Source organism: Carcharhinus amblyrhynchos, chromosome 4 (assembly GCF_965287045.1).
Source record: "Carcharhinus amblyrhynchos chromosome 4, sCarAmb.v2.hapA, whole genome shotgun sequence".
Lineage (NCBI taxonomy): Eukaryota > Metazoa > Chordata > Chondrichthyes > Carcharhiniformes > Carcharhinidae > Carcharhinus > Carcharhinus amblyrhynchos.
The window spans coordinates 123,363,536-123,383,261 of record NC_137327.1 but is presented as its reverse complement, the minus strand read 5'-3'; the positions used below and the strand labels follow the sequence as shown (position 1 = coordinate 123,383,261).

General features: G+C 45.6%; 1 protein-coding gene across 4 annotated transcripts in view; it reads right to left on the bottom strand.

Moving 5' to 3' along the window:
* Positions 1–16,237, bottom strand: part of fmr1 (fragile X messenger ribonucleoprotein 1) — an 87,030-nt gene extending 70,793 nt beyond the window's left edge. For all 4 annotated transcript variants that reach the window (XM_080187807.1, XM_080187808.1, XM_080187811.1 and 1 more), the window contains exon 1: positions 16,166–16,237. In XM_080187807.1, the coding sequence (XP_080043933.1) occupies positions 16,166–16,216 (51 nt within the window). In that variant the 5' untranslated portion in view covers positions 16,217–16,237. The remainder of the gene's footprint in view (positions 1–16,165) is intronic.
* Between the last annotated feature and the right edge of the window lie 3,489 nt (positions 16,238–19,726).

The following is a 19,726-nucleotide window of genomic DNA, read 5'->3' as shown; positions in this document are numbered from 1 at the left end:
TGGTGGGAAGAAAAGTAGAGAGGATGAGGTGAGGAGCTTGAAAAGGGGTAAACCAGTTGAATGAGTGAGCAAGACATGGCAGACAGAATTATACTATGAAGTTGCATCGAAACACAGGAAATAGGAGTAGGCCATTCAGCCCTTTGAGCCTACTCTGCCATTTAAAATGATCAGGGCTAATCCTCTATCTCAATGCCACTCTCTGATAGACTAACGGGACTGATGGTGGACAAGTCCCCAGGACCGGATAGAATGCATCCCAGGGTTCTGAAGGAAATGGCAGAGGTGATAGTGGATGCCTTAATGATTATTTACCAAAATTTGCTGGATTCCAGCAAAGTGCCAGAAGATTGGAAAATGGCTAATGTTACGCCGCTGTTTAAAAAAGGTAGCAGGCAAAAGGCAGGGAATTATAGGCCGGTTAGTTTAATGTCTGTAGTTGGAAAAATGCTTGAATCCGTCATCAAAGGAGAAATAGCGAGGCACCTGGAAAGGAATGGTTTGGTAGAGCAGATGCAGCACGGATTCGTTAAGGGGAAGTCGTGTTTGACGAATTTATTGGATTTCTATGAGGATGTGACTAGAGCGGTAGATAAGAAGGGAACCGGTGCATGTGGTGTTTCTAGATTTTCAAAAGGTGTTTGATAAGGTGCCTCACAAAAGGTTGTTTCAGGAGGTCAGGGTGCATGGAGTTGGGGGTAAGGTGTTAGCGTGGATAGAGGATTGGTTGTCTAATAGGAGGCAGAGAGTTGATATCAATGGGTGCTACTCTGATTGGTGGTTGGTGACTAGTGGAGTGCCGCAGGGATCGGTGCTGGGGCCTCAGCTATTTACCATTTATGTAGATGATCTGGAGGAGGGGGCTGAGTGTAGGGTGATGAAATTTGCTGATGACACGAGAATGAGTGGAAAAGCAAATTGCGCGGAGGGTGTGGAAAGTCTGTAGAGGGATCTGAATAGGCTGAGCGAGTGGGCGAGGACCTGGCAGATGGAGTATAATGTCAGCAAGTGTGAGGTTATCCACTTTGGCAGAAATAATAGTAGGAGGGATTACTATTTAAAGGGCGAAAAGCTGCAGCATGCTACGGTGCAGAGGGACCTGGGGGGTCCTCGTGCATGAGTCGCAAAAACCCAGTCTGCAGGTGATCAAGAAGGCGAATGGTATGCTGGCCTTTATAGCGAGGGGGATAGAATATAAAAGCAGGGAGGTCTTGCTGCAACTGTACAGGGTACTGGTGAGGCCGCAGCTGGAGTACTGTGTGCAGTTTTGGTCACCGCACTTGCGCAAGGATATTTTGGCCTTGGAGGGAGTACAGAGGAGGTTCACTAGGCTGATACCGGAGATGAGGGGATTGGACTATGAAGAGAGACTAAATAGAGTGGGTCTGTACTTGTTGGAGTTTAGAAGGATGAGGGGGGATCTTATAGAGACATATAAGATAATGAAAGGGATGGATAGGGTAGAGGTAGAGAGATTCTTCCTGCTTAGAAAGGACAGCAGGACTAAGTCACGGATAGATAGGTTTTTGACAGACAAGGGAATTAAGGGTTATGGGGAGAGAGCAAGAAAGTGGAACTGATCCACTTCAGGTCAGCCATGATCTTATTGAATGGCAGGGCAGGCTCAAAGAGCTAGATGGCCTACGCCTGCTCCTATTTCTTATGTTATGTTCTCTCACTCGCTCTCTACATCCCCGACACATTAAGAGTCTAGTAATCTATTTCCTTCTTAAATATGTACAATGAGTTAGCCTCCAGAGCCTTCTATGGCGAGGTTTCTATTCTTCATCTCAGTTCCTGAAACTGTGAACCATGTCTAGAATCATCACCCTTCCCCACCAATCAGCCAGAGGAAACATCATCCCTGCATCCAAGCTTGTCAGAATTTTTTATGTTTGAAAGACATCCCCTCATTCTTTTAAGCTCCACTGAATACAGTCCTTCTCCTCATATGACAATCCTGCTATCTTCGGAATCAGTCTGGTGAACATTCGTTGCACTATGACAAGTATATCCTTTCTTAGGTAAGGAGACCAAATCTGCACATAATGCTCCAGGTGTGGTTTCACCATGCCCTGTACAGCTGCAGCAAGATACAGAATCGCTACAGTGATGAATGAGGCTATTCAGCCCATCAAGTCTCCACCGACTCTCTCTGACAAGAGTATCCTCGCCAGGTCCTAATCCCCACCATTTCCCCATAACCCCTCACATTTAGCATGGCCAATTCACCTTACCTGTACATCTTTAAACAGTGGGAGGAAACGGGAGCACCCGGAGGAAACGCATGTCGACATATGGAGAAGGTGCAGAGCATACAACCCTTCCTCCTGTACTCAAGTCCTCTTGTAATGAAGGCCACCATACCATTTGTCTTCTTTACATTTCCCAATCTATCACATTCAAATAATATTCTGCCATTCTATTTTTCCTACCAAAATGGATAACTTCACACTGATCCACATTATACTGCATCTACTATGTATTTGCCTTTGCCTTTTAACACCATCTTCGCCATTCTCATTCCTGCCAGGTTTCTTGTTGGAAGAAGAGTCAGTCAGACTTGAAACTTTAACTCTGTTTGTCTCGCCACAGATGCGACCAGACCTGTTGGATTTATCCAGCATTTCTGTTTTTATTTGATATGTCCAGCACTTTGCTTTTATTATTGGAAATATTACATTGGTTCCCTCATCCAAATGATATATATCATGAATAGCTGGGCCCCAAGCATTGATCCCTATGGTACACCAATACTTAGTGCCTACTAGTCTGAAAAAATCCCACTTATTCCTACTCTCGGTTTTGTCTCTGCTATCCAATTCTCAGACCATGCCATTGTATTACCAATTCCTCGTGCTTTAACTTTGCACACTCACCTCTCCCAGTGGCACTTTTTGAAAACTTTCCTGAAAATCCAGATACATCACATCCACTGGTCCTTCTTCATCTATTCTGCTAGTTACATCCTCAGAGGAACTCCAGTAGGTTTGTCAACCATGATTTCCCTTTCATATATGCACACTGCATTTTTCTAATCTCATTGATATTTTCTAAGCATTCTGTTTTCACATCCTGTACATGAACATATGAATCTGGGGGAGTAGGCCACTCAGCCTCTCGAGGCTACTCCATTATTTAATAAGATGGTGGCTGATCTGATTGAAACCTCAACCCCACAGTCCTACTCCTGATAACCTTTCACCCTGGCTAATTAAGAAACAATCTAGCTGTGCCTTAAAAATATCCAAAGACAATGCTTCCACTGCTTTTTGAGGATGAGGGTTCTAGAGACACTCAGAAAAAGAAATTCTCCTAATTTCCATCTTAAATGAACAATTCTTCATTTTAAATAGTGATCCATAGTTCTGGATTCTCTGACAAGAGGATACATGCCCAATCTTCTCCACATCCACTCAAGTCAATGCCCCGCAGAATCCGAAAGGTTTCAATTAAGTCACTTCTTACTTTTCTAAACTCTAGTGGATACAAAACTAACCCCTCCAACCTTTCCTCTTAAGAAAACCTACCCATTCCAGGTATTGGTCAAGTAAACCTTTGCCAGGGACCCGGACCCGGGTTCAATGCCAGTCTCCGATGACTCTGAGTTTGTGGAGTTTGCATGTTCTCTCTGAGCCTGTGTGGATTTACCCTAGGTGCTCCAATTTCCTCCCACAATCCAAAGACGTGTAGGTTAGGTAGATTAGTCATGGTAAATGTGTGGGGTTACAGGTTGGGGGGGGGGAAGAGGTGGGGCGGGGGGAGGGTATACAGTCATACTCTACTTTTTTGCTCTTCACCAATCTCTTGGTCCTCCTCTGCTGAATTCTAAACTGCTCTAGATGCCTAGACTTTTTTCTAGCAACTTTATATATCTGCTCTATGGATCTAATACTATCCTTAACTTATCTTGTTAGCCATGGTTGGGCCAGTTTTCTTGCAGTAGTTTTGTACCAGGAAGAAATATCTAACTGTTGTAATACATACATTCTTTCCTTAATTATCAGCCATGGCCCATCTAACTTTATGCCTTTTAATTAAGTTCCCCAATCTATCTTAGCCACTTCACACCTCAAACTTTCGTACTTTTGGATTTAGCATCTTAGATGCAAATTGGATTCTTCTGTCATGTTATATTCACTATTCTCTAAAGGACCCCACATAACAAGATTAATTAATCCCTTCTGGGTGGCATGGTAGCACAGTGGTTAGCACTGCTGCTTCACAGCTTTAGGGACCTGGGTTCGATTCCCAGCTTGGGTCACCGTCTGTGTGGAGTTTGCATATTCTCCTCAAGTCTGCGTGGTTTCCTCTGGGTGCTCCAGTTTCCTCCCACAGTCCAAAGATGTGTGGGTTAGGTTGATTGGCCATGCTAAAATTGCCCCTTAGTGTCCAGCGATGCTTAGGTTAGGGGTTAGTGGATAGAATATGTAGGGATATGGGGGTGGGGCCTGGGTGGGATTGTGGATGGTGCTGACTCGATGGGCCAATTGGCCTCTTTCTGTACTTAGGGTTTCTATGATTCTTGTTTCTATAATTCTTCTCATTGCACAATATCAAATCGAGGATTGTTGGTTTGTCAGATGGACAGGTCTAAAAATCCATCTTGTACACATTCCAGGAAGTCATCTGCTACAGTATTATTGCTCAATCTATATGTTAAGTCACCCAGGGTTGCTGTGCACCCCTGTTATAATTACCCACTTTGATAAGGAAAATTTAAAAAAAAATTAATGCTGAGCGATTGGAAATAGTATTCAAAGGGACCTGTATACAAATCACAGAAAGTTAACATTCAGAAAGCAATTCGGAAGGTGAATGCTCTATTAGCTTTTATTACAAAAGGGTCATAGCATAAGATTACTGTAATTATATAGGCTCTTGGTGAGTTCACAGCTGAAGTACTGACTAAGAGTTTTGGTTTCCCTACCCAAGGAAGGAAGAATAGACTTGGCTTGAAGGTTCATGAGGCTGATCCCTGGGATGAGAGAATTGTTCTCAGAACAAAGACTGAATAGACTAGGCCTATATTCCCTAGAACTTAGAATAATAAAAGTTATCTAACTGGCACATACAATTTTTTAAAAAAAGGATTTGAAAGGGAATATGCTTCTCCTGGCAAGGAAAAGGAACGAGGTGTTGGCAATTTATGAATGAATGATGAGAATCTTCACTTAGTCGATTGTTAACACCTCTAATTGTCTCTCCCAGAAGACTGCACATGCTTTGGCATTGTGTACATTCAATCAAGAGCTTGATAAAATTTTGGGGTACTAAGGGATATGGAGACACTGTGGGGACGGCATAGTGTGGGAAGGTGAAGTTGAGGTAGATCCCATGCAAAAGGCTAATATACAAGATAAGGGCTCATGAATTGTGGATAATGTACTATTAGCATGGATGGAGAATTGGGTATTGTATAGATAGGAGAGTAGGATTGAATGGGGCATTTTCAAGTTGGCAGGCTGCACAAGTGCTGCAAAGACAAGTTCTAGAGCCTCAGCTATTTACAATTTGTATTGTCTATTTATTAGTGTCAGAAGTAGCCTTACATTAACACTGTAATGAAGTAATGAGTAATGTACCCAAGTTTACTGATGATACAAAGCTAGGTGAGAACATAAGATGTAATAAATACAGTCAGACTGCAAAAATACATTCACTAAATGGGCAACAAGTGGCAGATGAACTATAACATAGGGAAATGTGAGGTTATTCACCTTGGTAATAAGAGCAGAAAAGCAGAGTATTTTTGAAGGAGTGAAACTTTTAAATGTTGATGCCAAGAGAGACATTGTCAACAAAATGAAGGAAATTGCCATCGACTTCAGAAAGCGTAAAGGAGATCATGCTCCTGTCTACAAGTATACAAAATATAAAGGGTCGAGAGCTTCAAGTTGGTGTCCAGATCACCAAGAGCCTGTCCTGGTTCCCTCCATGCCAACACTATAGTTAAGAGAGCTCATCAATGCCTCTAATTTCTGAGAAGACTAAGGAACATAAGAACATAAGAAATAGGAGCAGGAGTAGGCCATCTAGCCCTTCGAGCCTGCCCCGTCATTCAATAAGATCATGGCTGATCTGTCGTGGCTCAGTTCCACATTCCCGCCCTCTCCCCATAACCCTTAATCCCCTCTCTTATCAAAAACCCATCAACCCGCGTCTTAAAAATATTTAGCGAGGTAGCCTCCACCACTTCAACGGGCAGAGAATTCCAGAGATTCACCACCCTTTGAGTGAAGAAGTTCCTCCTCAACTCTGTTCTAAACCGCCCCCCCCACCTTTATCTTGAGGCTGTGCCCCCAGTCCTACTATCCCTTCTGAGCGGGAAGAGTCTCTCCACCTCTATCCTATCCATCCCATTCATCATCTTATACGTCTCAATGAGATCTCCCCTCATTCTTCTAAACTCTAACGAGTACAAGCCTAGTTTATTCAGCCTCTCCTCATAGCTCAACCCCCTTAACTCCGGCATCAGCCCAGTAAACCTCCTCTGCACTCCCTCCAAGGCCAAAATATCCTTGTGTAAGTACGGCACCCAAAACTGCACACAGTACTCCAGCTGCGGCCTCACCAATGCCCTATACAGCCGCAGCAAGACCTCCCTACTTTTATATTCATTCCCCCTTGCTATGAAGGCCAGCATCCCATTCGCCTTCCTGACCACCTGCTGCACCTGCAAGCTGGGTTTTTGCGACTCATGCACAAGGACCCCGAGGTCCCTCTGCACCGTCGCCTGCTGCAGTTTTTCGCCACGTAAGTAATAATCCTTCCTACCAAAGTGGACCACCTCGCACTTGCCAACATTAAATTCCATTTGCCATTTCCTGGCCCATTCGCCCAGCCTATCTAGATCATTCTGTAGACTCTCCACACCCTCCGCACAATTTGCCGTTCCACCAATCTTGGTGCCATCAGCAAATTTCGACATCCTACACTCGGTTCCCTCCTCCAGATCATCTATACAAATGGTAAATAGCTGAGGCCCCAGCACCGACCCCTGGGGCACTCCACTAGTCACCGTCCGCCAATCCGAATAGCACCCATTGACCCCCACTCTCTGCCTCCTATTTGACAACCAATCCTCTATCCACGCTAACACCCTACCCCCAAAATTTGGCATGTCAGCTACAACTCTCACCAATTTTTACAGAAGCACCATAGAAAGCACTCTTTCTGGTTGTATCACAGCTTGGTATGGCTACTGCTCTGCCCAAGACCACAAAAGGTCATGAATGTACCCCAATCATGCAAACCAGCCTCCCATCCATTGACTCTGTCTACACTTTCCACTGCCTTGGCAAAGCAGCCAGCATAATTAAAGACCCCATGCACCCCGGACATTCTCTCTTCCTCAAAGCACTGATTCTTTGTGAAGTTCTATCTCAGAGAGTTGTGGATCTCATCACTAAATATATTTAAGGCTGTGACAGACAGAATTTTAGTCTTTCAAGCAGAATAGGCCAGAACGAAATAGGGGCAGAAGATCAGCTGTGATCATACTAGAGTCAGATTTTTACAGAAAGAAGCCCTTCAGCCCATCGTGTACATGTCAGCCAGCAAACACCTATCCCTTCTGATCCAATTTTCTAGCACTTGGTCTGTAGCTTGAATGCTGTAACGTTTCAAGTGCTCATCTAAATGCTTCTTAAACACTGTAAAGGCTGGCCTGCTGCTACCACCCTTTCAGGCAGGGAGTTCCAGATTCCCACCATCATTTGAATGAAAAGGTTTTTCCTCAAACCCCCAATAAATCTCCTACTCCCTTACTTTAAACCTATGCCCACTAGTTACTGACCCCTTGACTGAGGGGAGAAGTTTCTTCCTTTCAGCACCATCTATGCCTCCAGTAATTTTGTACACCTCAGTGAGGTTCCTGCCTTAGCGTTCTCTGCTCCAAAGAAAAGAACACCAGCCTATGTTCATAATTGAAATGCTCCATCCCAGGCAACATCCTGGTGAATCTCCTCTGTAGCCTCTAGTACAATCACATCCTTCCTATAGTGTGGCAACCAGAACTGCACACACCACTCTAGCTGATGGCTAAACAACTTTTTATACAGCTTCATCGTAACCTCCCTGCTCTTATATTCTATGCCTCAGTGAATAAAGACAAGTATTCCATTTGCTTCTTTACCTTCTGCCTTCAATGATCTTTGGCCATGCACCTCAAGGTCTCTCTGGTTCTTTGTACTTCCTAGCATCCTACCTTTCATTGTGTATTCCCTTGCCTTGTTAATCCTCCCAAAATGCATCAGCCCAGCTATTACAGGATTAAATTTGTCACAGTTCTGCCCATCTGATCAGCCAATCTATATCAGTCTGTAATCGAAGGCTTTTCCCCTCGCTATATACCACACCACCAATTTTTGTATCGTCAGCAAATTTACTGATCATACGCCCCATATTCATGTCTAGATCATAAATGTGCACTACAAACAGCAAGGGACCCAGCACTGATCCCTGTGCTACACCACAGGACATGGCTTTCAGTCACAAAAACAATCTTTGACCATTACCTTCTGCCACTAAGCCAATGTTGGATCCAATTTACTAAATTCCCATGGGATTTTATCTTCTTCATCAGTCCCCCATGCTGCACCTTGTCAAAAGCCCGACTGAAGCCCATGTCAACGACATTAACTGCATTGCCCACATCAACACACCTCGTCACCTCCTCAAAAACTTCGATCAAATTTGACAGACAAGATCATGCCCTGACAAAGCCATGCTGATTATCCCTGATAAATCCTTGCCTCTCCAAGTGGAGGTCAATTCTGTCCCTTGGATTTTGTCCAATAATTTCCCTACCACTGATGTTAGCCTCACTGGCCTGTAATTATGTTTTCTCCCTACTTCCCTTTTGGAATAATGGTATTACACTAGATGTTCTCCAGTCAAAGAAACTAGGAGGAGGAGTAGGCCATTTGGCTCTTCGGGTCTGTTCCATCATTCATTCTGATCATGGTTGACCAAATTCAATATCTTGATCCTCTCCTCCCCCAAGTCCCTTGATCCCTTTAGCCCCAAGAGCCATATCTAATTTCTTCTTGAAATCAGGCAATGTTTTGGCCAGAGAGTTCTTTGACACCTCTCCTGTGGCGAGAGAGGATTTGAAAATTAGCAGAGCCCCAACAATCTCCTTCCTTGCCTCCCTTATCCTATGCATGACATTGTGTTCTCTGGACCTGTTGGTGCCACCTGTATCTTTAATGAGAACACGCAGGCTTTGTGCCCTTTGTTTAAGTTCTGAATGACACCCACTGTTTTGATATGGATCTTTCGACAAGAAGCTGTTCCCAGTCCACTTTGGCCCAATCCTGTTCTACCCTATTTAAAAGCCTGCCCCCAATTCAGAACTATATTCACGACCTTATTTCCCGTCCACCTTCGTCTCTTTCCATAACCACCCTAAATCTGACCGAGTTATGGTCATTATCACCAAAGTGCTCCCCAACTAACAGCTTTACCACTTGCCTGTCTTCATTCCCTAAAATTAAGTCAAATACCGCACTCTACTCTCTTACAGGACTTGCGATGTGCTGGCTCAAAAAGCTCTTCTGGATACTGAATGGCAGAGCAGGCCCCAGGGATCATCTTGTCTAGTCATGCTCCCGCTTTGTTTGAATAGAGGGGAGTATGGTAGGATGAGAGAAGAATTGGCGAATGTGGACTGGGGGAGCACGTTGGAAGGTAGGTCTGCTGAGGAGCAGTGGAGGATCTTTAAGGAGATCTTTCTTGGTGCTCAGCAGAAATTTATTCCGATGGTCAAAAAGGATAGTAGGAGGAGAGGTAATAAGCCGTGGATAATGAAGGAGGTGAAGGAAAGTGTTAAATTAAAAGTGGAGGAATTTAGAGTAGCTAAGAGCAGTGGGCGAGAAGAGGATTGGGAAAGGTTTAAATGTCAACAAAGATTGACAAAAGTTGATAAAGGAGAGTAGGAGAAGCTATGGAGCTGGGCTAGCACTTAATATAAAAAAGGATAGCAAGAGTTTTTATAAATATATAAAAAGGAAGAGGCTGGCTAGGGTGAACGTTGGTCCTTTAGAGAATGAGAAAGGGGACCTAGTGGTAGGGGATGGGGATATGGCTGAGGTCTTGAATAACTTTTTTGTTTCTGTCTTCACGGAGGAGGACGTGAATAATTTGCCGGGTGTTAGCGATGGAAAGGTGGTAGGACTGGAGGGTCTTAATGACATTACTGTTACTAGAGAGGTGGTGCTCGACAGACTGGAGGGGCTGATTGTGGACAAGTCCCCAGGACCGGATGGAATGCATCCGAGGGTTCTGAAAGAAATGGCGGAGGTTATAGTGGATGCCTTGGTGGTTATTTTCCAGACGTCGCTGGATTCCGGGGAAGTGCCGGAAGATTGGAAAACGGCTAATGTTACGCCGTTGTTTAAGAAGGGTGCCAGGCAAAAGGCGGGGAATTATAGGCCGGTTAGTTTAACGTCTGTGGTAGGTAAAATGTTAGAATCCGTCATTAAGGAGGAAATTGCGAGGCATCTTGAAGGGAATTGCTTGATAGGGCAGACGCAACACGGTTTCATTAAAGGGAAGTCGTGTCTGACAAACTTACTGGAGTTCTATGAGGATGTGTCTAGGGCGGTGGATAGAGGAGAGCCGGTGGATGTGGTCTTTCTGGATTTTCAGAAGGCGTTTGACAAGGTACCTCACAAGAGGTTATTGCAGAAGGTAAGGGGGCATGGAGTTGGGGGTAGGGTGTTAGCGTGGATAGAGGATTGGTTGTCAAATAGGAGGCAGAGAGTGGGGGTCAATGGGTGCTATTCGGATTGGTGGTTGGCGACTCTGGAGGAGGGAACCGAGTGTAGGGTGTTGAAATTTGCTGATGACACCAAGATTGGGGGAAAGGCAAATTGTGCGGAGGGTGTGGAGAGTCTGCAGAAGGATCTAGATAGGCTGGGCGAATGGGCCAGGAAATGGCAAATGGAATTTAATGTTGGCAAGTGTGAGGTGGTCCACTTTGGTAGGAAGAACTATTACTTACGTGGCGAAAAACTGCAGCAGGCGACGGTGCAGAGGGACCTTGGGGTCCTTGTGCATGAGTCGCAAAAACCCAGCTTGCAGGTGCAGCAGGTGGTCAGGAAGGCGAATAGGATGCTGGCCTTCATAGCGAGGGGGATTGAATATAAAAGTAGGGAGGTCTTGCTGCAGCTGTATAGGGCATTGGTGAGGCCGCAGCTGGAGTACTGTGTGCAGTTTTGGGCGCCGCACCTGCGCAAGGATATTTTGGCCTTGGAGGGAGTGCAGAGGAGGTTTACTAGGCTGATACCGGAGTTGAGGGGGTTGAGCTATGAGGAGAGGCTGAATAAACTAGGCTTGTACTCGTTGGAGTTTAGAAGAATGAGGGGAGATCTCATTGAGACGTATAAGATGATGAATGGGATGGATAGGATAGAGGTGGAGAGACTCTTCCCGCTCAAAAAAGACAGTAGGACTAGGGGGCACAGCCTCAAGATAAAGGGGAGGCGGTTTAGAACGGAGTTGAGGAGGAACTTCTTCACTCAAAGGGTGGTGAATCTCTGGAATTCTCTGCCCGTTGAAGTGGTGGAGGCTGCCTCGCTAAATATTTTTAAGAAGCAGGTTGATGGGTTCTTGATAAGAGAGGGGATTAAGGGTTATGGGGAGAGGGCGGGAAAGTGGAACTGAGCCACGACAGATCAGCCATGATCTTACTGAATGGCGGGGCAGGCTCGAAGGGCTAGATGGCCTACTCCTGCTCCTATTTCTTATGTTATGTTCTTATGTTAAGTAGTCATACAACACCAGGTTAAAGTCCAACAGGTTCAACCGGGATCTTGGGTTCATGTCACACTATCTGCAACCCCCACGACCTGCCTGGGCCCGCAAAATCTCACCAATTGTCACCAACATTTTGCAGGCACGTATGCACTCAGATACCAGATCTCTCTCCATTTAGGGCAGCATGATGGCACAGTGGTTAGCACTGCTGCCTCATAGCACCAAGAACTGGGTTTGATTCCTGACTTGGGTCACAGCCTACACGTTCTCTCTGTGTCTGCGTGGGTTTCCTCCAGGCACTTCAGTTTCTTCCCACAGTCCGAAAGACATGCTGGTTAGGTGCATTGGCTATGCTAAATTCTCCATGTACCCAAACAGGCGCTGGAGTGTGGCAACTTAGAAATTTTCACTAACTTAATTGCAGTGTTAATGTAAGCCTACTTGTGATACCAATAAATAATCTTTTTAAAGAGATAAGCTTTTTTATTCTTCCTGCCAAAATGGACAGTTTTATATTTGCCTATTCATATTCCATTCAGCAGATTTTTGCCCACTCACTTAATCTATATCTTTTTGCAGCCTTCTTATGTTCACTTCACAATTTAGTTCCCCATCTATCTTTAACACCAATGCCTTCAGTCCCTTCATCCAAGTCAATTATACCAGTTGAGGCCGCAGCACTTATCCCTGGGGCACACCACTCATCACATCCTGTTAACCAGAAAGACCCATTTTTGCCAACTGTTTTCTCTTAGCCAGCCGATCTTTATTCCATGCCAATGTTACCCCGTATACCACGAACTTTAATTTTCTGCAATAACCTTTGATGTGGTATTTTATCAAATGTCTTCTGGCTATCTAAATACATTCATTTGTCCCCCTTTATCCACAGCAAGTGACTCCTCAGAAGAACTCCAATAAATTGGTTTCCCTTTCACAAAGCCATGTTGACTCTGCCTGACTGCCTTGAATTTTTCCAAGTACCCTGCTTATAATATCTTTAATAATGTCCAACATTGTCCTATGAAAATGAAAAAAAGAATAATTTTGTACTTCCACATCTTTCCATTCAGCTACAGAATAGATTACCCTGAGCATAAGGGTGTTACTTGCCCACTATTATTGATATCCTACACTAACTGTAAAGAACATAAGAACATAAGAAATAGGAGCAGGAGTAGGCCATCTAGCCCTTCGAGCCTGCCCCGCCATTCAATAAGATCATGGCTGATCTGTCGTGGCTCAGTTCCACTTTCCCGCCCTCTCCCCATAACCCTTAATCCCCTCTCTTATCAAAAACCCATCAACCCGCGTCTTAAAAATATTTAGCGAGGCAGCCTCCACCACTTCAACGGGCAGAGAATTCCAGAGATTCACCACCCTTTGAGTGAAGAAGTTCCTCCTCAACTCCGTTCTAAACCGCCCCCCCCTTTATCTTGAGGCTGTGCCCCCTAGTCCTACTGTCTTTTTTGAGCAGGAAGAGTCTCTCCACCTCTATCCTATCCATCCCATTCATCACCTTATACGTCTCAATGAGATCTCCCCTCATTCTTCTAAACTCCAACGAGTACAAGCCTAGTTTATTCAGCCTCTCCTCATAGCTCAACCCCCTCGACTCCGGTATCAGCCTAGTAAACCTCCTCTGCACTCCCTCCAAGGCCAAAATATCTTTGCGCAGGTGCGGCGCCCAAAACTGCACACAGTACTCCAGCTGCGGCCTCACCAATGCCCTATACAGCTGCAGCAAGACCTCCCTACTTTTATATTCAATCCCCCTCGCTATGAAGGCCAGCATCCCATTCGCCTTCCTGACCACCTGCTGCACCTGCAAGCTGGGTTTTTGCAGCTCATGCACAAGGACCCCGAGGTCCCTCTGCACCGTCGCCTGCTGCAGTTTTTCGCCCCGTAAGTAATAGTCCTTCCTACCATTATTCCTACCAAAGTGGACCACCTCACACTTGCCAACACTAAATTCCATTTGCCATTTCCTGGCCCATTCGCCCAGCCTATCTAGATCCTTCTGCAGACTCTCCACACCCTCCACACAATTTGCCGTTCCCCCAATCTTGGTGTCATCAGCAAATTTCAACACCACACACTCGGTTCCCTCCTCCAGATCATCTACATAAATGGTAAAAAGCTGAGGCCCCAGCACCGACCCCTGGGGCACTCCACTAGTCACCATCCGCCAATCCGAATAGCACCCGTTGACCCCCACTCTCTGCCTCCTATTTGACAACCAATCCTCTACCCACGCTAACACCCTACCCCCAACTCCATGTCCCTCGACCTTCTGCATTATAAGCTTAATTGTTTTCAGTATTAACAATGTTGGTTTTATGTTTATTCCATTTTATAAAAAAGATTAAGCATGCAAGTACTTCCACATACAATATTTTTGAAGATAAAAGAAAATTTCTTTTAACAATGCTCAGGATGTCTCAAAGCATTTCAAAGCCAAGGAATTACTTTTGAAAATTAACTACTCTTTTGCAGCCAAGCACAGCTGCCAATTTTCACACAGCAAGGTTCCACAGACAAGCGAGACAAATGATAAATGAACCCACATTGGTTGAGGATTAGAGACTGATGAAAGTACCAAAAATCCCCGTTCTTCAAATATTGCATTTGGAAGGTTTCTGTTGAGTTGATCAGGAAGACAGGTCATAGTGTACTACCTAATCCAAAATGTCTCGAACAAGGCAGCACCCTTTTTAGGACTATATGGAAGGATCGATTTAAGCTGTCATGGCATGCAGCTTGGATTCAAAAACTTGTGAAATGGTGAAACTAAGCTTTTTTGATGATGCACTGAACATTGATTGGTTTACTACTTGGAACACAGCTCCCTTTACCTGCATTTCTCTACAATGCTTTATCATTTGCCAGTAAATGATTTCAAAAGCAGAACTACAAGTCACTAAACATCAACTCTGCTCTTCTCTACACTGACACCACCTGACATGCCAGAGTATCACAGAATAGAATCACAGAATCGTTATAGTGCATGAGGCCATTCAGCCCATCGAGTCTGTATCAATCACAATCCCATCCAGGCCCCATTCCCATAACCCCACATATTTGCCCTGCTAATCCCATGACACTAGGTAAATTTAGTATAGCCAATCAACCCAACCCGCACATCTTTGGACAATGGGAGGAAACCAGAGCACCCAGAGAAAACCCCACATAACATAGGGAGAACGTGCAAACTCCACACAGTAACCCAAAGCCAGAATTGAACCCAGGTCCCTGGAGCTGTGAGGTAGCGGTGCTAACCACTGTGCCATCCCAAACTTTGAGCATTTTACGCCTATGTATGAACCCAGCCTTCAATGGGCAGCATTATTTAGAAATCAAAAGCTGTTTCCCACCCCCTCACAATGACACCACATTGTAAAGTCAAAGATTATTTTTAAATTAATAGTCAATGTTCAGAGTTCAAAGAAAAATCAACCAATTATAAATGCATGAACTATCTCTCCATAGAAAAAAAATCCAAAACCTTTTAGCAAAGCATTCACATTGACATCCTATGTTACTGTGTAGTGTAAGGTAACCAATTAATAAAAGAAAATACAACAACAGAAAATGCTGGGAAATCACAGCAGGTCTCACAGCATCTGTGGAGAGAGAATAGAGCCAATGCTTTGACTTGGATAGTCAAAGAAAATACAATTGTCACTGGCATTATTTGGATGGGTATAGATTCCTCAAAATGTAAACAAAAGAAACCGTTCAAAAGCATATTGACGGTCAAAGCAAGAAGCGGAAAATGTGATTTGGCCACCAATCTTTTGAGGGAGGGCGAATATTTCACTTGGACTGTTATCAAACTGTAACTTGGGATAACAGTCCAAAACAGGGCCGGCTCTCACAAAATTGATTCACCCCCAATACAACAACCAAAACCTCCTGAAACAAAAGCAATTCAGAGTCTGCGTAGGTGAGCATTCTCCCAGACACAGAACAAAACAAATAAAAAAAAGTGTGCAGGGTAAAGGTTGGGGGGGGGGGGGGGGGAGGGCCTTCCTTTTTTCACCCACACAGCCCAGCCTGGAGCTTGCAGAGTCACACTGGGAAATAAAACACAGAGAGAAAGGGATTGAGGGGCCACCACCACCCCCCCCCTCCTTCCCAGGCAGACCATTGTAGTCAGACAACAACAAGCGGCAGCAGCAGCTTGCTCTACAAAGCGAGGAACAGAGAGAGAGAGAGACCCGCCCACCCCAAAGCAAAGCAAATCCTGGGGACTCCTGAGGTAAAAAAAATAGGAAAACCCCCATCGGAGAGAATAATATGAGACAGAGAGCAAGCACTGATTGCGATATTGAACTTTCCCAGGGGTGGGTAAATGTCAGCAGTCAGTGAGGACAGTGATTAAAGCCGCGGCCGCCACTACCTTGTAAAAGGCTCCATTAGAGCCGCGCACCTCCACCATTAAATCCTCCATCTTGGCTTGCCGCGATGCACTCTGGGAGAGGCAATGCGCGTGCCCCCGCTCCGGGGAGCACGCGTGCACGGTGGGCCGGCGCGCTCGTACCTGAGGGTTGCGCGCTCTCGACTCGCCGCCGCCGTCTCGGGCGGGCCGCCGCTGGCTGGAGGGGGGGGCGGGGGGGGGGGGGGGAGCCGGAGGGGAGGACGGTCGTTGACGAGGGTCCTCCCACTCTCCGCCCTCCAGCCAATCCGTGCGTGATTAAAGTAGGTGGGCGGGGAAATCCACGTGTTGATGGACGTGGAGATTAGCCAATCGCTCCCCATATGGCCTCCAGCCAATCAGTGTGCGAGATCCGAGAAGGGGCGGGAACCGATGTCTCCACGACTGACGTAGGGGACAGCCAGTCGCTCTCCGGCCCGCCCTCCGGCCAATCCGTGCGCGACTACAGCGGGTAGGCGGGATCCCACATTTTGATTGACATGGGGATTAGCCAATCGCTCCTACTCTAGCCTCCAGCCGTTCAGTGCGCGCTTCGAGGGCAGGGTTTGGCAGCCGTTTAGAGCTGAAGGAGGGGACGGAGGGCAAATGCGCGGTTCCGCTCCGTTGAAGCCAACGTCAGACGACTTTTTAAACTGTTATTCCTTTTATTTTCTATCCTTGCCTCCTCAAAAGTAGCTGATGCAAAAACAATTGCTGACAGCGCTTCCGAGTTTTGGAGCTTGCGTTGAAAATAATTCCCCCCTCCCCCACCCGCGATCGGCATTGGAGCGTTAACAGGCGCGGGGGAATGGACGGGGCCCGGGGGAGGGGACGAGGCATAAAGGAGGGGTGGGGCTCCTACTGGATGAGGGACGTGAGGGGCAGCCAATCGGCACCCTGGGGCCCGGCCAATTGGTGAGCGGTTGTTGCGCGAACGTTGTAGCTGCTCGGGTTGCCATGGTTACCAGGGGATCGGGCCGAGGCAGCTGCCTGGTGCGGAGCAGCGGCTGCCGGCAGCTTCATGGTTTGCTGTAGGCGCACAGTGAGGCGGAAGGGGCTGGGAGCCAAACCGAGATTTGTCTGCGTCCGCTTTCTGCCAGGTTTTGTTATTGCTGCTGGTCCCAAACTGACACGAGGGCAGCATTGAATCAGACAACCCTGCAGTACGGAATGAGGCCATTCAGCCCATCGAATCTGCACCAACTCTCTAACACAGCATTGCACCCAAGCCCTATTCCATAACTCTTATTTACCCAGTTAAAACTCCTACACATCCCGGGACACTGAGGGAGAATTTAGCATAGCCAGTGCACCTAATCTGCCAATCTTTGGACTGTGGAAGGAAACTGTAGCACCTGGATGAAACCCATGCAGGCACAGAAAGAATGTGCAAACTCCACACAGACAGTGACCCCCCCCCCCCCAACCAGGAATTGAACCCAGCTTTCTGGCGCAATGAGGCTGCAGTGCTAACCACTGTGCCACCCCATTGTAAGAGAGGGTAACAGCCTATTAACATTGTATTTGCATTTAATTTGAAAAACAGAATGATCCTGCCCAGGAGGGGGCCAATCTGCCCATCGAGTCCTTACTGCCTCTTTCAAACTTTCCAGTTAGTCTCTCCCCATGCCCTCTCCCCCACTTTTTCCCCATATTCCTCCAAATTTCCCCCTTCAAATATTTGTCTCTTGGAAGTTATGAGCAGCGTATTCCAGCTCTTAACGAAAACATTCCTCATGGTTCTTTTGCCAATCATTTTAAACCTGTGCTGCCTGGTTACTGACACTTCTACCACTGGAAACACAAGGAATAGATACAGGAGAAGACCACCAGGCCCTGCGAGGCTGCCCCACTATTCAATATGATCATGGCTGATCTATGCCAGCTTCAACACCTTTTCTGTACCATTTTCCCATAGCCCTGTATTCCTTGATCTATCAGATATTTATCTGCCTCCTCTTTGAATACTTCTAATAAATCAGCCTCCACCACCATTTGGGCAGTGAATTAGAGATTCACTACCCTCTGCTAGAAGAAATTTCTACATACCTCAGTTTAAAGTGACCGGCTCTTTATCTTGTAGCTATGTCCCCTTGTTTGAGACTCTCCCACATCTCACCATTTACCCTGTCAAGCCCCCTCAGAATCTTAGATGTTTGAATAAGGTCACTGCTTATTCTTCTAAATTCCAAAGAATACGGACCCAGGCTATCTAGTCTGTCTTGATAGGACAACCCTTTCATCCCAGGAATTAGCCTGGTGAATCTCCTTTGGACTGCCTCCAATGTTACTATGTTCTTTCTTAGATAAGGGGTCTAAAACTGTTTGATGTATTCCAGATTAAATCTCCCTGTACAATTGCAACAAAACCTTCCTATTTTAAAACTCCAACCCCTTTGCAACAAAGGTCAAAATGACTGTGAGTCCTTCAAAATTTCCTCATGATTTTAAATACCTTTGTCAAATCTTATAATAAAAGCAAAATACTGCAAATGCTGAGAATTTGAAATAACAACAAAATGCTGGAAGTATCTTTGGAGAAAGAAACACAGTTGATATGTCAAGTTAGCGCTGCAACAGGTCCATAGCAGATGTCATCTCCCTGGCCCTGCACTCCTAGATACCAAAGACACCTATGTCAGACTCCTATCTATCATCTACAGCTCAGCCTTTAATACCATTATTCCTATGAAACTCATCTCCAAAATCTGTAGCCTGGAGCTCGGCTCCTCCCTTTGTGACTGAATCCTAAACTTCCTAATCCACAGACTGCAATCAGTAAGGGTAGGCAATGACATCTCCTCCACAATCATCCTGAACATTGGTGCCCCACAAGGCTGTGTCCTCACCCCCTTATACACCTATGATTGTGTGGCCAAATTCCCCTCCAACAATTAAAAAAGCCCACCAACATGTTTACTTTTTCAGAAGACTAGGAAAATTTGTCATGTCACCAACTTACACAGATGCAGCATAGAAAGCATTCCTTCTGGTTGTATGACAACTTAATATGGCTCTGCTCTGACCAAGACCGCAAGAAACTACAAAGGGTCATGAACAAAGTTCCACCTCTCAAGCCAGTCTTCCACCCATTGACACCATCTATACTTCTTCTGCCTCGGAAAAGCATCCAGTGTAATTAAGGACCCCACGCATCCCGGACATTCTCTCTTCCACCTGCGTCCATTGGGAAAAAGATACAAAAGTCTGAGGACAAATAACAACCAATTCAGGAACAGCTTCTTTCCTGCTGCCAACAGAGTTTTGAAGAGAGCTACCTCACATTAAGTTGATCTTTTTCTACACCCTAGCTATGACTAACACAATGTTCTGCAATCCTTTCCTTCTCTGTGAACAATATACTTTGTACAGTGCAGAAGAAATAATACTTTTCATTGTATACCAATTCATGACAATAAATCAAATATCAAACTGAACTTGTTCCCTCATTGAGTATTTTCTCCTTCAACTTGTCTTACTTCATCCAAATAAAAAAGTTTTGCTGTGTGATCTGCATGTGTCCTAGTTATGCCCACCTTTTTATTG